At 40.0% G+C, this 18,232-nt stretch overlaps 1 protein-coding gene across 11 annotated transcripts in view; it reads left to right on the forward strand.

Moving 5' to 3' along the window:
* SORBS2 (sorbin and SH3 domain containing 2) overlaps positions 1–18,232 on the forward strand; it is a 378,235-nt gene that overhangs the window by 303,870 nt on the left and 56,133 nt on the right. For 7 of the 11 annotated variants that reach the window (XM_023221003.3, XM_023221004.3, XM_023221009.2 and 4 more), the window contains 5 exons: positions 2,997–3,169; positions 7,896–7,962; positions 8,778–8,822; positions 9,938–10,127; positions 12,785–12,899. In XM_023221003.3, coding sequence (XP_023076771.2) covers positions 2,997–3,169; positions 7,896–7,962; positions 8,778–8,822; positions 9,938–10,127; positions 12,785–12,899 — 590 coding nt within the window. Of the gene's footprint in view, positions 1–2,996; positions 3,170–3,619; positions 3,977–7,895; positions 7,963–8,777; positions 8,823–9,937; positions 10,128–12,784; positions 12,900–18,232 lie in introns of those variants that run through there. The other 4 variants (XM_023221011.2, XM_026456058.1, XM_023221012.3 and 1 more) reach the window with 3 other exon arrangements.

The following is an 18,232-nucleotide window of genomic DNA, read 5'->3' on the forward strand; positions in this document are numbered from 1 at the left end:
ATTGAACTATCATAGGAATTCAGCCTGAACAAGTTTCCATGAGGTCGACTTACTAGGAAGCTTCTAGGACAGCAGGGAGCAGAGGGCAATTCTCAGGACCACAGGACCATTCTGCACCTCCCCGAAAAGGAGAGGCCTGGTCCTCTGGCCACAGGGGCCAGCAACAGGGGGAAAGAAACTAAAATCCGGGACTTGAACCACCGTGTCTTCTTTGACAGCAGACAACACACCTCCTTTCCCAGCACTGACTCAGTATTAAAAGGCTATGATGTTGTTTGTTTATTCAGGGACATTTTATGTCAGCATCCAGCGTACGCACGATGGAACTGAACTTCTGAGGTCAACCAAAGCTCTCTAACTATAAAACTTTAAAGGTAGCCGTGGGGCTTATTAAAGTCTAAATATATCTGTGCCTTCGCCGAGGCTATGCCTGAGGATCATCTGTGAATCCTACAATGATGTCCTTTTAGAGTTAAGAAAGTCAAACTTGCTTATGCTGACATTTTGCCCTTAGCAATCAGCCCATAGTGTAGTATTATAATGGAAGTCCGTCATATCTAGATTGTTTAAAATGGAACTGTGCATTTACACACATATGAAGTAAAGCTTGACAATTTATTCTAGCCATAGCTTTTTCCCAAATAATTATTAACGCAGTCTGACTCTGTCTCATTGCCTATCTTAGTGAATGCAGTTTTGTCCCCATCCCCATCCAACAAAAAAATATAAATACTTGAATGTAGATAGGCTTTGATTTTAGAACATATTGATAAGTAGAGTTTTTACATATAAAACATTCTACGTGGGAAGACATTCCACAAGTAAACATTGAACAAATTCCAGCTGGCCAGTGCTGTGATAGGTCTCGGGGGAATATGTACATCTACCTTGCCCTAGATGAATTTTGTATTTAGTTTAGGACAAAAGATTGCTAAGATAACAGCTAGTAGACCATATATGAGAATAATAAAATAAAGGGCTAACTTCTATTGCATAAGGTATGGGTTCATAGAATGCAATGGATCAGATGTGAAGGCAGACTTGATTCTCCTTGCTTAGAGTAGGACTTTGCACGTGCTGATGTTCAAAAAACAGTTGCTGCTGATAAAAATACTAGTATCATGGCGGCTCACTCAAGTCCTTTTTGGAATTAAATAGAAAGCCAATTAGTGTCACATATCTCATTGTGTCTTCATAAGGACTAGCTTGAATGTTACTTTCACATTCAAGGGGCCATTAACAGGGGGAAAGAAGCTACAACCCGGGACTTGAACCACTGTGTCTTCGTTGACTGCAGACAACACACCTCCTTCCCCAGCACTGACTCAGTATTGAAAGGCTATGATGCTGTTCGTTTATTCGGGAACATTTTATGTCACCATCCAGCACATAAACTGTGCATAAAGCAATCTTATAACTGGCCTCATCCATTCTTCATCAAAAAATGTATTAAAAATGCCTTTCTGACACAAACTAAATTGAAAATAGTCATAATCATAGTAATAGCAGTTACAAATGTTACAGTGGATTTTACCTTAGAGAGATCTGAATTGTAATTACCCTTATATTGATGAGTTAAAATTTCTTAAAAAGCTTACTTATGGCCGGGTGCTGTGGCTCATGCCTGTAATCCTAGCACTTCGGGAGGCCGAGGCGGGTGGATCATGAGGTCAGGAGATCGAGACCATCCTGGCTAACATGGTGAAACCCCTTCTCTACTAAAAATACAAAAAATTACCCAGGCTTGGTGGCGGGTGCCTGTAGTCCCAGCTACTCAGGAGGCTGAGGCAGGAGAATCGTTTGAACCCAGGAGGTGGAGGATAAGACCACGCCACTGCACTCCAGCCTGGGCGACAGAACAAGACTCCATCTCAAAAAAAAAAAAAAAAAAAAAAAAGCTTACTTATGATATTTTATACACATTTTTCATGAAAAATATATTTATATATGATATATATCATATACACATAATGGTATCAATGAGTCCCACCCTGAAACATGAAAATTCTTTTCATTTCCACCTTAAAGGACTTTCTGAGTGGCAGTCCTGACAAACCATGACATAAAGAGTAAATACAAAGTGTCATTCTCTGTCACCAACATTTCCAATTTAATTGCAGAAAAATAGAAAGGCATATTATTAATTGTACCAGAGGAATGGTAATAATGTTGATTTTTAAAAGTATCTGTGAACTAGGAGTAAATGGACTATATACTGCATGTCTGTACTCTGTTGCTTCTGAAAGTATTCTAGAAGTTACTAAAAATCATGAAGAACTTGATAAGCCTCATCTAAATTATATCCTTAAGGCAGTTTTTGTTGTCAAAAAGTAAAAAGTCATGGTTTTTTATATTTTAAGGTAAAAACACACATAGGAAATCGTACTAATAATTTTAAAGCATTTATTTATTCATAAGCTTTCATAACCATAGGCTTGGATGTGCAGATTTTTTTAGGTGATTTTTGGTTTTGCTTCATTTTTAGGAAATCACTGTTACTGACTCAGCAGTCATATCATTGTCTAGAAATACATTTCAAAACTTGTAAATAATAGTAGTTAGCAGTATCATAAGAATAATATTAATGTAAATGATGACCTGAGGGAAATTACTAAACTTGTCTCAGCTCCTGCCCTTCATCTATAAAACTGGTTCTTGCTTCCCCTATCCTGCCCTCCCTCAAAGATTACTGGAAGGATAAGAAGAGATAATGCATGTAGAGCACTTCCTAACTCAGAAGCTTCCAGACGATCATGTAACAAATGCCCTTCTTGCCCCAGCCTTCTTCATGGAAAGGTGAGGCCCTTGCCGATATAGGTCTGTTCCCCCCACACCTACACAGCCTCCACCAGCTCCAATGGAAAGGAAATGAGTTAAAAGGGATAGTGATGGCAATATGGACTCTGTGTTGCAGTTGGCATAAATATACAAGACACCAGGAATTGACGCCTCCCTGTGCAATGAATACATTCCATGTTACCAAATGTTCTGTACAGATTCCACAGGGACATATCCCCAGCACGCGCACTCTCTGGATGGCACCAGCAGCAGCTCTATCCCCCTGTACCGGTCCTCAGAGGAAGAGAAGAGAGTCACAGTCATCAAAGCCCCGCATTACCCAGGGATCGGGCCCGTGGATGAATCCGGAATCCCCACAGCAATTAGAACGGTAGGAAATGCCAGCGTGTGCGTCTGTCTGGGGCTGTGCGCAGACTCCACAAAGGACGGATTGTCCATGGCTTTGCGCATTCCTAGGGTCTTATATAATGAGGATTGCCCTCCGTGCCATCTGAGTTCTCATGAATGTTAGGCTGTGTGTGGCAGAGAGAGAAATCTGTCGATGGGAGAGAATTACACAATCTGTTTTTCTATTTGAATGAAGCATCGTGAACATTGCGATTTTGTTAAATGATAAAACTATGTTGTGTGGTTTAGTTTGCTTGTTTGTTTTTCTTTTACCTTTTACCAAGGAGGCTTAGGGCAATCGAGACAAAAGAGAAGGAATGAGACAGTGAAAATTCTTTGGCTGCATTGAATTCCCACGTGCATTGCAAATAAACCAGTGATGTATTCGTTTCTTGAAATGGATGTGTGTTAACACCGGGGGATTGGGAGCTGTGATTTGGGAGTTGGGAGGTGAGATGATTGGAGTGAAGAGAGTTAATGTCACGGAAAGGAAAAGCTGTCTGAAGAAAAATACACATTTTAGTGTCCCTCTTCAGCCGTGCCTGCTGAGAGCTCTCCTGGGATGATAAGTGAAAGTGTTTGGGTTTTTTTTTTTACGTTTTAAAACTCTGCCAAAGCATTGCTCAGTGTATCTGGGCAGCCCCTTCCGGCAAAACGCAGCAGTAGCAGAGGCAGCTTCTGAGAACCTGGGCAGGCAGCAGCTGGCTGACCAAGTCCACTGGAAGAGAAGGCTTGTGCCAGCCGGGAGAAGGAAGCCGGGGACAGGATGAGAGCAACAACACCTTTGCAGGTGAAGCTGGGGGCCCCGCGGGGAGGGAGCACGGCTGCATGTACTTTGAAGCAAGACCCATGTAAAGCTGGGGTGTGGCCAAGAGCTGCTCCCCTGGAATGCAGACCTGGGCAGCCACCACAGTAAGGGATAGAGGTGAAGAACGGGAAAGAGATCAGGAAAAAAAAAAAGCCATGGTAAGATTGGAAACAGTCAAAAAGAACTAACGATAAAGTGTGGGGACTTTCTTTTCTCCTTGACTTTACATTTTTATATGGGGATTATGTGTTTTATATACAGGCAGAAGAGTTTAAAATGGATTATTCTCAGCATCTGTATTACAACTGAAAGCCAAAAAGTAAATCTGTACAGCAGTTACTGGGGTTTTAGACTCATTAGATTGAGGGAATGTGACTAATTATGATGTTCTAACAATCTGTCTTGAAACTGACAATTGCCATATTTTTACGTGCCAAACAAAAGTTCAGGGATTATGACCAATATTCTTCATTTTGTGATAATTACATGTTTCTGGTGATATGTTTTCTTGTTCATTTTCCTTATAAGATTTCTGACTCAAAATGGTTAAATTTGAAACTTTCTTCTAATTATGTAGGGATAGACAGTCAGACAGATGTGGTGTCATTGGTTTTGTGTAATTGACACTTGAGGCATAGTATAGACAAAACTAAGAAGCCCTGATTCTATGTAGTTGTAGATTCTGTCTGAGAGGATTTTATCAAAGCTATCTGAGTATGTTTTAGGTCAATAAATGATATATAATGGACATGCAAGCCTGGTCCATGTTTTTATCCATTATAAGACATAATTTCCTTAACTAACCAGACTTTGCTTGGTTAGTTTCAAAAGGAAAAAGTGAGATGCTAGAGATGGTTGATGAAAATTAAATCATCTTAAAATTTTTTTAATGTTTATCCACTGCCAAATCAAAAGCACATCTGGGTATGCATAAGCCAACACACTACACATTTAATGCCAGTTTCCCTTCTATAAAATAGAAAACACGATATAACCAATGCAGAAGTTCCTTATAAGGAACTGTAATTTTTATGCATAATTGTCCTCTTACTTAGACCTTTAAAACTTGACAAAGAAGGTACAGGTCTATGAGGACTCTCATCTTACACTGACTATACAGCCCTCCCACTGAGCACATCCCCTTGTTTAGCTGTGATTATAAATGTCAAGTCAGGCTGTCTCTGAGCCACAGCAGGCCAAGACTCTCCGAGGTTGTTTTTCTTTCTCATGTGTGCAGAAAGTAGTGATGATCAGATTCAGTGTATTTGCGAAAGGTGGTACTGTCGCAATGTACCATGCTGTAGGATCATTTTAGACAGCCAGCCTATGCCGAGGAAACAGAATTTTGTAAAGTCATCCAGAAACTCTAGAAAGCCAAGAGTCAACAAACAGTACTTTTGAGCTATTTTAATGAAGGCAAGCAGCCCTCCAGATTGCCCTGTCTCATGTGACCTAGGACATCTATGTGAACCTTTCACTGCTGTTCTTCAAAACAACAGAAATCGCCAGTGCTCAGCTCTCATGAGATTGTGTCATTAAGGCCAGCTAGTTAAGTGAAATACAAGATTCTTTTCTTCTACTTCCAATATAACACTTGATTGAGTATTTTCAAAACTGAAAAGGAGAAAAAAATAGAACAGAGTCACCGTATACTGCTATGTCGAAAATATGTCTTGAAAATATGTCTTTTTTTTTTTTCTGTTTTGAAATCTCTGCATGTTAAATTGGTGTAGAGTTCCGATGTTTTGAAAACTGCAGGAATGTAAAACTTCAGGTCTCTTCAGTCAAGGTTGTAGAAAAAACTGCATAGTGAATTGCTAGTAGCTGTTTTTCATGCAAAGTGATTTTACATACAAAAGTAAACTTCCTGAAATTTGAGTAGACTGTTTTCTTATTCTGAACCTTAGGCATAGCAATCTTTATGATGGCATTTACAAAATTTACAAAAGGAACTTTAAATGCTGAGAGTACTTCGTTCAGAAAGGGACACAGAGTTTTAATATTTTATTTTGCCAGCTTCATATTTCCTTTGCCAACGGGGCATTTTCTGGCCTCTCTGTGCTCACCATATAAAGCTAGCAGATGGCGTCACTGTGAGATTCTACCTGATACAGGCTCCCCAGCAAGTGAAGAAAAAAAAACCTGTCTGTCAAGATGCATTGCCATATACAGTGATAGAACTCACTTCATACCCTTCCTTGTTGCCATTGGCACGGCCAGGAAAACATTTTTGCACAACGTTATGTTGTATTTTCTGTTGCTTTAGTACCGTAAAAGAAATGAGGTTTAATGAAAGAGAAATCAGTCCTTTATAAAAATAAACTTTTTTGAAAGATACATGTTTAGCAGCTTTGAGCCACAAATAATAGATTCTTACTTCATCACTGCAATCCCTCCCACCATTTCCCATCCTTTGACTGAATATTCCACCAATAACCTCAACTATGCCATGGAGAAAGAGCCCAGAATGAAGAGCTGACTCACAACAAAGTCAAGGGGCCCTTGATGTTAATCTGTATTTGGGGTGATTTTCAGTATAATATACTCCCAGAGGTCAAAATAAATTTAGATATAGCACAAAACCCTTAATGCCCAGATGAAAAATGCAGTGACCACATTTCTGGGGGAAAAAAAAAGATCAGGCAAGAAAATCTAAACCAAAGCTCAGTCTAATAAGTATAAGAATACTTTTGTATCAGTCCTAATGGAATTTTTTAAGTCACGAGAGCTGTCTTAGAAAGTCTGGTATATTTAGTTACTATAAGCAGAATGGTGAAGCTTGTTGCCCAGATAGCTCTAAGAGAGTTGGGGTAAGATCTTGCCAAGCAAAATCTGTGAGTATGATTATAAAAGCTCGTGTCTACTTTTACAGGTGTACAGAAAGGCAGAGTTCCATCCAAGAGGCTACCTTCATTCATTAGTTCATTCTACAAATATTTGTGGTTCCCTAGTGTTTTTATTGAGTAGTTATTATATTCTAGGCATTGTTCTAGGCCTTAAGTAGACATCATCTCATTCAATTTCCATAACAATCCTAGGACTTAGATATAATTACGTCATGTTAGAGAGGAGAAAACTGAGGCTCAAGAAGGTTGACATGACTTGCCCAAATTCGTATTGCTAGGCTGTATTAAGCAGCAATTTAAGAAACCAAGATTCGAATCTTGGTTCAAGATTCTACATTAATTTCATCTTTCCACTACAACTTACTGCTCCCCTCATGTCCGAAGCCTGGATCCGGGAGGACTTCTACTCTCAAGGAACTTACAACTTTAGCAGAGCCAATGTTGTATATACTTTATTATCATATTAAAATTTTTGAAGCAGTATCTACATTCTTAAATTTTCTCTAGGACTCTAGGATGCCTACTACATTCTTTATTTCAGTAACTTAGACTAGTAAATAGCAAATTTATTTCTCTAGAGCCAAGCTGATCAGAATACAGTTTGAGTCGAAAATATTCCCCGGTTAATTCTGAAAACACTGTCTTGACAGAACACTCAATAAAAAGCATCTAAGGATAATGATCATTATCTACCAAAAGGAGTTAAGCAATTTATTACAACAACAACTTTTATTAAGTGAACTTTATATAAATATATTTGTGCAAATATCAACTCTCTAGTGCTGGGCACAGCTATAATTTGAAAAAATAAAACCATAGCATCTGAAGTTCCAATTCAGCGTAAATTCAAACACAAGGTAATGTATTTATTTACAAACTGCACACATAACTAAATAAATTGCTGAAATTGTCACGAAGCCATAGTAAAGAGTCAGAACATTTTATCACAGAATGGGACTCTGTTATTAAGAAGATAAAATAGAGAAATGAAAACATTGAGGCGCCATGTTGATTGGAAGCCAGTTTGTAACCATTGGACGCTCTGTTCATTACAGACAGTCGACCGACCGAAGGATTGGTACAAGACGATGTTTAAGCAAATTCACATGGTGCACAAGCCAGGTATGTTTGCTGCTCTGCTTTCTGATCAGGTCCTAGTGGGTTGAAAGGGGTACACTCATCTTTTGTATAGGTTTGATTCATATACAATGTCAAGACCCCAGCAAACTCCACGTCCCCTTTCTTTTCAGCATGAGTCCTATTCTCTTTCTATCACCCCTCCAGTGACAGATCCCTGTGCCTCTGCCTACCACCTGAGCTGCCAAGGAGCCTCCCCAGGGAGGACAACCAGGCACTCTGGCCTCAGCCTCCATCCTCCCCTGTCCACAGTCTAAACTGGTGTGTTGCCTGGTAAACAGGCACATGGTTCCTCTGCCCACCCCTGTCTGCTCTCATCAAGAGAGTGAGTCTGAGCAGGTCCGCCTGAGCCTGCTCTGTAGACAGGAGAGCACTAAAGCACTTGGTAAAGGAAATTCGCGATGCAGAGCAGAGAGGGTTCTGGGGAAGCGAGGACAAGGGCCTGACTCTGCATGCTATGAGGAGGGCAGCAAGATGAATATGTTACAGACAAAAAAGGGCAGTTTGCAGAGGCCTGTGGCGGCACGTACCTGTAATCCCAGCTACTCAGGAGGCTTAAGTGGGAGAATGGTTTGAGCCCGGGGATTGGAGGTTTGGAGGCTGCAGTAAGCAATGATCACACCACTGCACTCCAGACTGGATGACAGAGTAAGACCCTGTCTCAAAAAAAAATGGCATTATGAACTAGGAAAAATACATTGCTTTTCTAACAAATTTCTGTTGTTTCACTGAAGTTCTGCTGTCTCATTATGCTTTGGTGGCAATCTGTATTACCATGATATTTATGTTTCGTTTTCTAGATGATGACACAGACATGTACAATACTCCTTATACATACAATGCAGGTAGGATGGGTCTCCTTGCTTGCAATGTCTATTTTATGCTCAGCAATGTCTGGAAGAACCACACAGTCACCTTTTTTACCCTTCTGTTTGAGCACATGTTTTCAGTTCATGTATTAGGAGGATGACTTCTTTTCCTTTCTCAGAGCATGCGTAACAAAAGGATTGACTTTTCTCATGGAAATGAGAACTAATACTGGTTTATCTCATTCATTCCCACTGTTGTTTATTCTCAGCTTCAGGAATGTTTAACCAAAGTGTGAAGGACAGGCTGAAAGGACACACTGTAACCCAGGGTACAAAATAAGATAAAGATCTTTTATCAGCAAAGAGAATGATTCCAATTGTGTAAGATCTTTCAGATACACTTCACCAAAAACAAGTCAAACAAAGTATTCGGTGACCTTGTCCCTGCTTTTAGCTCCAAAATGCAACCATTCATTGAAAGATTTTTAAAATCCCCCTTGGCAGGGCCACTTTTCTGACTCAGAATTGCCAGTGGCCATAATGGAATGACTTCAGTTCCCGGCATTGCCACTTGAATTGGCCAGCATGAGTATCTCCTGCAGGGATCTGCAGGCTGGAGGGAGGGACTCCTGAGAAATGCTTTTCCCTTCATCACTTTCTCCGAATGTTGCCTCCGGGGATTCTGCTCGGGCTTCTCTCCCTGCCCAGCCACAGGCTCAGGACAGGTGCACAACTATTTTTTTTCTTCTTTCTTTAGACCAGGTTCTGAGGTTTGCACTGTTCCCCTCCCCTTCAGCAGCTGCTTCACTGTTTTCTTAGTGTATACAACTGAAGAGAAAATGTGCTGAGTACTTATCAGTTTATTCCTAGTACCAGTCTGAATTATTACTAGTTCTGAAATAGTTGACAAAGATTTACTGTAATCAGGGCTCACGTACAGAATACATTTGTAATTAATAAATTAATGGAAATTAGTAAATTAATATTAATAAATTTAAAAACTAACTTCTAATGTATGCATGATGAATACGCTTATTGATAATCATTTCTATGCAATCATTGGCTATTTCGAGGGGGACACATAATTTAATTCCTTTTTAAGAGGTTATTTGCTTCTGCTTTTTGTCTACTTTTGTTTTTTGTCATGATAGGTCTGTACAACCCACCTTACAGTGCTCAGTCACACCCTGCCGCAAAGACCCAAACGTACAGACCTCTTTCCAAAAGCCACTCCGACAACAGCACTAATGCCTTTAAGGATGCGTCCTCCCCAGTGCCTCCCCCACATGTTCCACCTCCGGTCCCGCCACTTCGACCAAGAGATCGGTCTTCAACAGAAAAGTAAGGCATTTCCCCCTCCCAGGGTGGCCTGTGTTTAGCTTAGGATAAAAACAAGGCTACATGGCATTCGGTAGAAGAATCAGTGCACACGTCACAGAGAGAGTGTATGTATAATCTTGTTGGTCCATACATGTACCATATTGACCTCCTCTGCTGGGGTTGTAGCAAATGTTTTCACTGTCTTGTTTCATGATACTGGAGTGCCCTAAATTAGACTTGGAGTAATATGGGCACATTGTCTGCTTTCTCATCAATACATACATATAAGAGACAAGTAAATAGAAATAATGGACGTGTACTTCCTTTAGTATACCAGGTTACAGGCTATGCAGTTAATTTTCTGTTTCCCCAGGTCTATTAATAAGAGACATTTTTGAAAGCAGGGAAAGTTATTCATAAATCATAATGAGGCATTAGTTAATAAGTGTCTGTGACTTGTTTCTACCAGTTTTTCATTACGAGTTTTCATTTCTCCACTGAAATATTTTTATACAAACTATCCACATGAAAATAAAAATTTGTAAACACATTTTATTGTGTTATTTTTACTGGGATTATGACTAATACTTCTACAGCGCTCATGACAAGCCAAGCACTAGGCTAAGCGCTTTGTCTGTGTCATATCATTTGATTCTGAGAACAACCCAGTGAGATACGATCTATTTTAGAGAGGAAGAAACTGCAGTTTAGAAGATGGAAGGAACTTATTCAGCTCAGTGTGTCCAAGCCAGAGTCCAAGCTCAGCTCTGATTAAACCCAAGGCCTATGCTATCCTAGCAATTAATAAACAAGAATATAAAAATTATTTCTTATTAATGCTGGTTATGAAGCATTATCATACCCATTCCAGAAAAATTGTATTCAACACCCTATGGTACCATTAAGAGTGACTGATGATCAGGCCAGGCGTGGTGGCTCACGCCTGTAGTCCCAGCACTTTTTTTTTTGAAATGGAGTCTCACTCTGTTACCCAGGCTGGAGTGCAGTGGTGCGATCTCAGCTTACTGCAACCTCCGACTCCCGGGCTCAAACAATTCTCTGCCTCAGCCTCCTGAGTAGCTGGGATTACAGGCACCCACCACCACACCCAGATAATTTTTGTACAGGGTTTCACCATCTTGGTCAGGCTGGTCTTAACTCCTGACCTCGTGATCCACTCACCTCAGTCTCCCAAAGTGCTAGGATTACAGGCGTGAGCCACTGCACCCCGGCAGTCCCAGCATTTTGGGAGGCCATGGTGTGTGGATTACCTGAGGCTGGAGGTTTGAGACTGGCCTGGTCAACAGGGGGAAATCCCATTTTCACTAAAAAAAATAAATAAAAGTGTTATAATAGAGTAATTGATGATCATATAGGGTACAGCATATCCCACCAAAACACACACCTCATGTGTGAAGGGATTCTCATTTTAGTACCAATCTCCTCAGGATGAATTATGTGAGGCCTTAAAATTAAGAAACAGTTTTCTAGACACAAATTGTTATCTTTGTCATCAAAAAATAACCAAAATTAATATTTTGATGTAAAGGTATTACCCATCCTGTATGTTTTGTTAAAATTAAATATCTCACTAAAACATATGATAACCTCCTAAAAAATTTCCATATAGCTTTCATACGTATTATCTCATGTAATGCTCAAAACTCCTCTGCAAGGAAGAACAACACATTATTGCTATCTGCGTTTTACACAAATGGAAAAAAGTGAAGACTGAGAAAGTTTAAGGGGTCTTGCTCCATATCACTCATGAATTTAGTAGAAAGCTAGGACTTGCCCCTAATTCTGTCCCTTAGAGCGTTTCTATTTCCAATGGGCCATGGAGCAAGAATTTCATTCCATTCCATGGAATCAGAATTACCCCCCATCTGTAGTCAGAAAATCCTTCCTCCTAAAAACCATGGCCCCTGGGAGGCCGAGGAGAGAGGATGGCTTGAGCCCGGGAGTTTGAGACTGCAGTGAACTGTGATCACACCACTGCCCTCCAGCCTGGGCCACAGAGGAAAACTCTGTCTTGAAAACAAAACAAAACAAAAAAACCCAAAGAAGCCTTTTTCTTTTGTTCAGCAGCCTAGAAAAGCTTAATTCTGTGAAACCCTTTTTTGAAGCTTTCCTTCGTAAGTCTTCTGACAGCCTCTTGGAAGATATTCCTTGGGGGAAATGTGCTGGTTCCCATGAGTGAGATTTTGACTCTGGTTTTTCAAGGCTCACACACTGCCTGCTCTGGTACACGTCAACCCACATGACACTTCTGTACTCTTCCCAAGCGATGATCCCACTTCAAGAAAGAAGATCAAACATGGTGTGTGCATTACTCCTTGTCACTTTGGATCAAGGATCACAAAGGCCACAAAGCGGTGGGTTAAACGCACATAGTTCGGCAGAGCATACTGCCACCTATTTTAAGCACAAACATGCATAGCTGCCATTAGGGACCCAGGGCCTCACTCACTGGTCACTCTTTGCGCGTCTACAAACACCTCATGTGACTTTTTGAGCCAGCGCGGGGGAATGTGGTATTTTTCACAGATTAACTTTTTATCCTGAGAGATATTTTTAAAACTATACTAAAAGTAACTTTGAAAACAGATAACTGGTTTTATACAATTGCTTTAAGCAAAAAGGATTATTTTAATGTGTGATTTGTTGTTTATTTCTAGGCATGACTGGGATCCTCCCGACAGAAAAGTGGACACAAGAAAATTTCGGTCTGAGCCAAGGAGTATTTTTGAATATGAACCTGGCAAGTCATCAATTCTGCAGCATGAAAGACCAGTAAGCACTTGTCATTAAACAGAATATGCCAGCTCGCTAGGCTCCCAGGGTTCCCAAATAAACCTGAATTTCAGATCCATTAGCAATTTTTGTCACAAAGGTAATTACTTAGAAATCATATTTATTTTGTATCATGATTTGTACATCTCATCTCAGAATTGAAAGATACACGTTCTAATATATTGTCTTTACTGACCAATTTTGTGTGTATGTGTGTGTGTGTATATACATGCACATATATACACATGTGTATACACACACACATATATATATTTATATGCAAGATTCATTTGCATGTAACTATAACTGTGCCTAATCATTAACCAGAGTTTAACTTTTAAAAAACATTCATAAATGCAATGCTTAATATCATAGCTTGCTAATGAGAAAAATCGTTAATCTCCCCAATACACATGAACCCAGGCAGTTCTATCCCTTGTTTTCCATATTGGCTTTTTAATATTTCTTTGGATGAAGGGGAAATTTTCCAAATGCCCTTTTTATAACAAGTTGTTTTAATTGCTTCTTATTAAATCCCTCCTCAGGTTACCAAGCCTCAAGCTTCCTGATTGATTGTCATTCTAATGGATCAAGATTATATTTCACTTTGCAGGATTTTTTCCAATTATTTGATTATATGCAAACAAAAATATCTATACACTTAAGAAGAACCACTTCCCTCCTCGAAGTGCAGGTTCACACATAGTGCCTCCCTTGGCCTTTGGTTTTGATTCCCCAATACTCCCTTGCATGTCCTTTGCTTCCCCTCAGAAATCAGTGCCCTCAGGATTTTCTTTGAAACTCCACAGTTCCTCTGCATCTCCTTCCAAATCTACTTCTAGGAAAACATTTGCAATCAATTGCAATTTACTCTCATTTTTGCTCTAAAAGAATTTTAGGTGTCAGTGAACAGGAAAAAGAGAGTTTTCTTTGTGGCGCTCCTTCAAGAGTCTCCAAGAAATCACACTCATGTATAATCCAAGGCCGGCCCTGTGGTTTAATTGGAAACCCTAGCCTTGCCACACCCAACATGAGTGTCCTTGATTTAGTTTTTGAAACCCTGTATTTGTGGTTGTGTTCTGGAGAAGCATGTTCAAAACCTTATCATCGGATACTTCATACATGATATTTATCTAAGCCTTCTTACCCTTTCTTTAAATAACTCATATCTTTTAGAGTAACAGGACTATGAAAGAAAAACTGAAAGAAAAAAAAATCACTGATTTGCAGGCACCATTGCAAACTTATAACCCATTTACTAGTTTCTATGATTGAGTATCATGCTACTCTGAAATTTCCAGAATGAGAATTGAGTGAAACACAATGTCACCATTGCATAAAATTGAAAACAGCAAAATAATACATCTCAGATTTAAATTAAGTGACAAAACTTTAATGATCTTTCTAATAATTTATGATACTCTTAGGATAATGAACATGGTAAATGTATTGGAATGCTTTGGTAGCTGTGGTGTCAGGAAACAGGATTGGTTTTAGAAGCTCTCCCACCAGGATATGTCTGTTATTTAGTCATTCAGCAGAACGGATTGAGCAGCAGCTACATGCCAGGCTTTATGTGAGGCGCACAGCGGGGACCAGGACACACTCTCTACCTTGAGGAACTTCAGGTCTATCATTTAATATCTACGCAAGAGTAGATCTGAGTTTGTGCAAAGTAAACAACCTCTCATATGGTTAAAACACACACACAACTAAAAAATGCTCCCTTTGCTCCATTTAGGGTTTATACATTGACCCTATCATTGGGACTGAAATTCGCACATTACCCTTGTCTTTGGATTAGAAAAGACTTTAAAGACTCTGTTTTACAATAGCAATAATAATAGCAATGACAATCATTGTAAATCGTTATTGAGCACTCATTCTGCCAGGCTCTGTCATTAGTAATTTATGCCTTATCTCATGTGAAGTTTCCAACAGTCCTATTAAGCAGACACGTGGCAGTTCCGTGTTACAGATGAAGAGACTGAAACACACATTAGCTCGCCTTGCCCCAGGGAGACATAGCTGGTGGGAGCCAGAACTAGGAGTTGAGCCCAGGCATACTCATGCCTGGTGCACTTGGTCACTGCTGTACAGCCACTCCAGGCGTAGCTGAGCAGGAAACACATTTAAGTTGTAGTCGTTATTAGATTCACTTATTTGATGATTTTGCAGTATAAATTAGTTTATTTATTGACTAATTTATAATAAAGTATACTTGATTTACTTTATCAGAAACTTAGGCCCTAAGTAGTTACCACACAGGACCAGCAGATGTGACTGGTTGTAAGACAGGAAGATCTGGAGCCAAGAGTGTGACAGAGATTCGAGTGTGGATAGGTCTCTGCAGCCACAGGAGAAGATACGTGGAAGGAACTTAGACACTTAGAAGGAAATGAGAATGGCTATCTTATGGAGAAATGGAAAGAACCAACATTTTTACCCCTCCTAAGCAATTTTGGAGAGGACCAGCCTTAAGCAAAATGGTTTGAGCTGGCCGTATGGAACATTTTGGCCAGCTTTTCCAGTGTAGGACTAGCTCATCATCTTTTTTAAAAAAATTAGTCCTGACTTCATTTCAATTGCCTTTATAAATCAGAAAACAAAAAGAGCCAAGTGGGCAGTGGTGATGCGGAGACTGGCTGCATACTGATACAGTTTACATAAGATTCTGACGTGTTTGAAAATACAAGCTAGAGACTGAAGAGCCGCGTGCTGAATGAGAGCGGCATCACAGCGAATGGCCAGCGCTGAGGGCTATCAAGGTCTGGTCCGTGCATTCTCATGTCTTTTGACTCCAAGACGGCTTGGGAGCATTCCTTTGCTCTTTTCATTTTTCATTTTTGAAAACCGTGCACAGCACCTGGGTAATTCTGTGTTGCTCTTTGGAATCTTTACACGGCCTCTCCATCTGCCCAGTTTTCCAAAGGGTCCTCTTGGGTTGTGCCCTCTCCTCCAGTGGACTCAATGTCTGCCTGCCAGGAGAAATGCCACTGCCACTCCTCTCTTCTGGCCCACAATTGTCCGTGCCTAGACTACAGTGACAGCCACCTAATTCATTTCCCTACCTCTCCAGTCTAGTCTCCACACCACAGCAGAGGCAATCTTTAGAAAATCTTTATAAAACCTCCAGCTCAAAATTTGCCCCTGGCTCTTCACTGTCCTTTGAGCAAAATCTAAAACCCTGAGCGTAATTTACAGAAGACCTGTGATTGGGTTCCAGCTGACCTCTCCAGCCTCCTCTCCCACCCTCCCTGCCTCACTAGGTTCCAGCTACACAGAGAACTTTCAATTCCCACCTTGCTGGATCTCTGTAAAGGCTGCTCCTTCCCACCAGGAAAAGCTCTCCCCACTACCTCTTCCTGCACATGGAGAATTCCATCCCATCCTCCAGGTCCCAGCACAATCCCGCCTCCCCCAGGGAATGTGCCTGACTCCTCAGCGCTAGGTTGGAGGCTCTCCCTGCTATGTGCCTACCGCACACTGTGTTCCTCATGAGATCTTGAGCTTCTTGAAGGGGAGGGCCGTGACCACTCCACTAGTTGTATCCCAACACCTGGCACAATGCCTGGCCTATAGTAGGTATTCAGTGAATATGCATTCGTGGAATTTCTCAGTGAGTGAATGAACACAGCTTTCACCCTTGCAGTTAGCGGATAAAGTTGGTGAGGGACTGAATCCTTGTTCTGTTGCTTATCCATGAAATCTATGTATTTCTAGTGCAAAAAGCCCAGTGGGTCTCAAAACATTCTTGGAGGGATCTGACACACTGCTATTAGTAGTGACTCACGATTTCCATGATTCCCTGGGATACAGAGGAGGCAGGGGGGTTAGTACTGTTTGAACAAAAGTCCTCCCAAGACCCTGGCAAAAAGATCTTCCTTAGGAATCAGTGGCATATGTGTTTATGTTCTTTAACAGGGCAAGTAAAAGTGAGTGCACTTTTTTGAAGCTCATAAATACTCATGTGACTGTAAATTTAGAAATGTTAATTAATTGGGCCTAATGTTTGATCTGGAAAAGTACTTAGCAGCGGTCACCAGGAATTTGCCTTGAACTGACTCGAACCACAAATCAGAACTGTATTTCCACAATTTAATTTTTCCATGAGACAATCATAAAAGCTCTCCTGGGATTATATTACTAAAACCTTTACATCCCGTTACACTGGATATGTTTGTAGGTGAGTAATGTTAAATTAAAAAAAAAATTAATAAAGCATTTGTTTAGGACCTCTGTATGCTTGATAAAGTAAAAAAATGAAAGTAAAAAAATATGAAAATGTGACCTTACCCTATAATAACTAAACCTGAACACGATAAAAGCAGAAGAAAATAATCATTGAAAACACTGTGCCGAGTTGAAATGCAATTTAAACCCTTAGTGAGCTTAAGCTTCTTTATCAATAAAGATTGTCAGTCAATACTTAAACTATAAAAATTTAAGGAGTTTCATCTGATGACGGTTAAGAATTACCCCAACTGATAATGTATATAGCATTTCTTGTGAAGCCACAATAAATATAAAACATGGTAGTCAATGTCATTCAAACTTAAAATGGAATGAGCATAATTTTCAAAACCGAAATAGCACCGGCACTTCTTTTTGTATAGAACAACGTACAGAAAGCACATGCCCTCACTGAGAATACTTAGTGGAATTTCTATAACCACAAAAGCAATTGAATGTTTTTAATTGCAGAAAACACTAAAATTTTTAAAGTTGTTCACCCTTGGTAGCTTTAAAGTAAGGATCACATGTGATTTATAGTTGTAGTTTTTCTTAAACACATCCTCTTGCACTGATGACACAAAGTTAGCTTTAAACGGAGGTCTGCTGGTGTTTTGTTTTTTTTTTTATGAAAAGAAACCAAAAAAAAAAAAAAATCACACCAAGGTTGGAAAGATGCATATCAGTATCTTTGCTCTTCTGTCTTTTCTGAGCAATTAGAGTAAACCATAATCATACTTCCTAAATGAGTTTCTGAGTGTTAATATTAGTGCTGTACTCAAAGGAAAGTCCATGTTCCGCATGGAAAGTGTTAAATCACTGAGATTAGTGATTTGTGTGTATATCCATCTGTTGACTGACCATCTGTATGTGTGTCACTGACTGTTGTGAGGCTTCCGTGTTCCTTAGCAGTGCCTCCATAGGACATTTAATTATTGCATGACTTAAAAGATTCAATAGGTTAACCACAGCAAAGACAAAATTCTAGTTCTGCCACTAACACTTCCTTTAACACAACTTTGCTCAAACATGTGCCTTTCATTGCATTCCACAGTTATTGATAATTACCAGCTATCATTGTTCTGGATGTTTTCTCTGCT

Source organism: Piliocolobus tephrosceles, chromosome 3 (assembly GCF_002776525.5).
Source record: "Piliocolobus tephrosceles isolate RC106 chromosome 3, ASM277652v3, whole genome shotgun sequence".
NCBI classification, from domain to species: Eukaryota; Metazoa; Chordata; class Mammalia; order Primates; family Cercopithecidae; genus Piliocolobus; species Piliocolobus tephrosceles.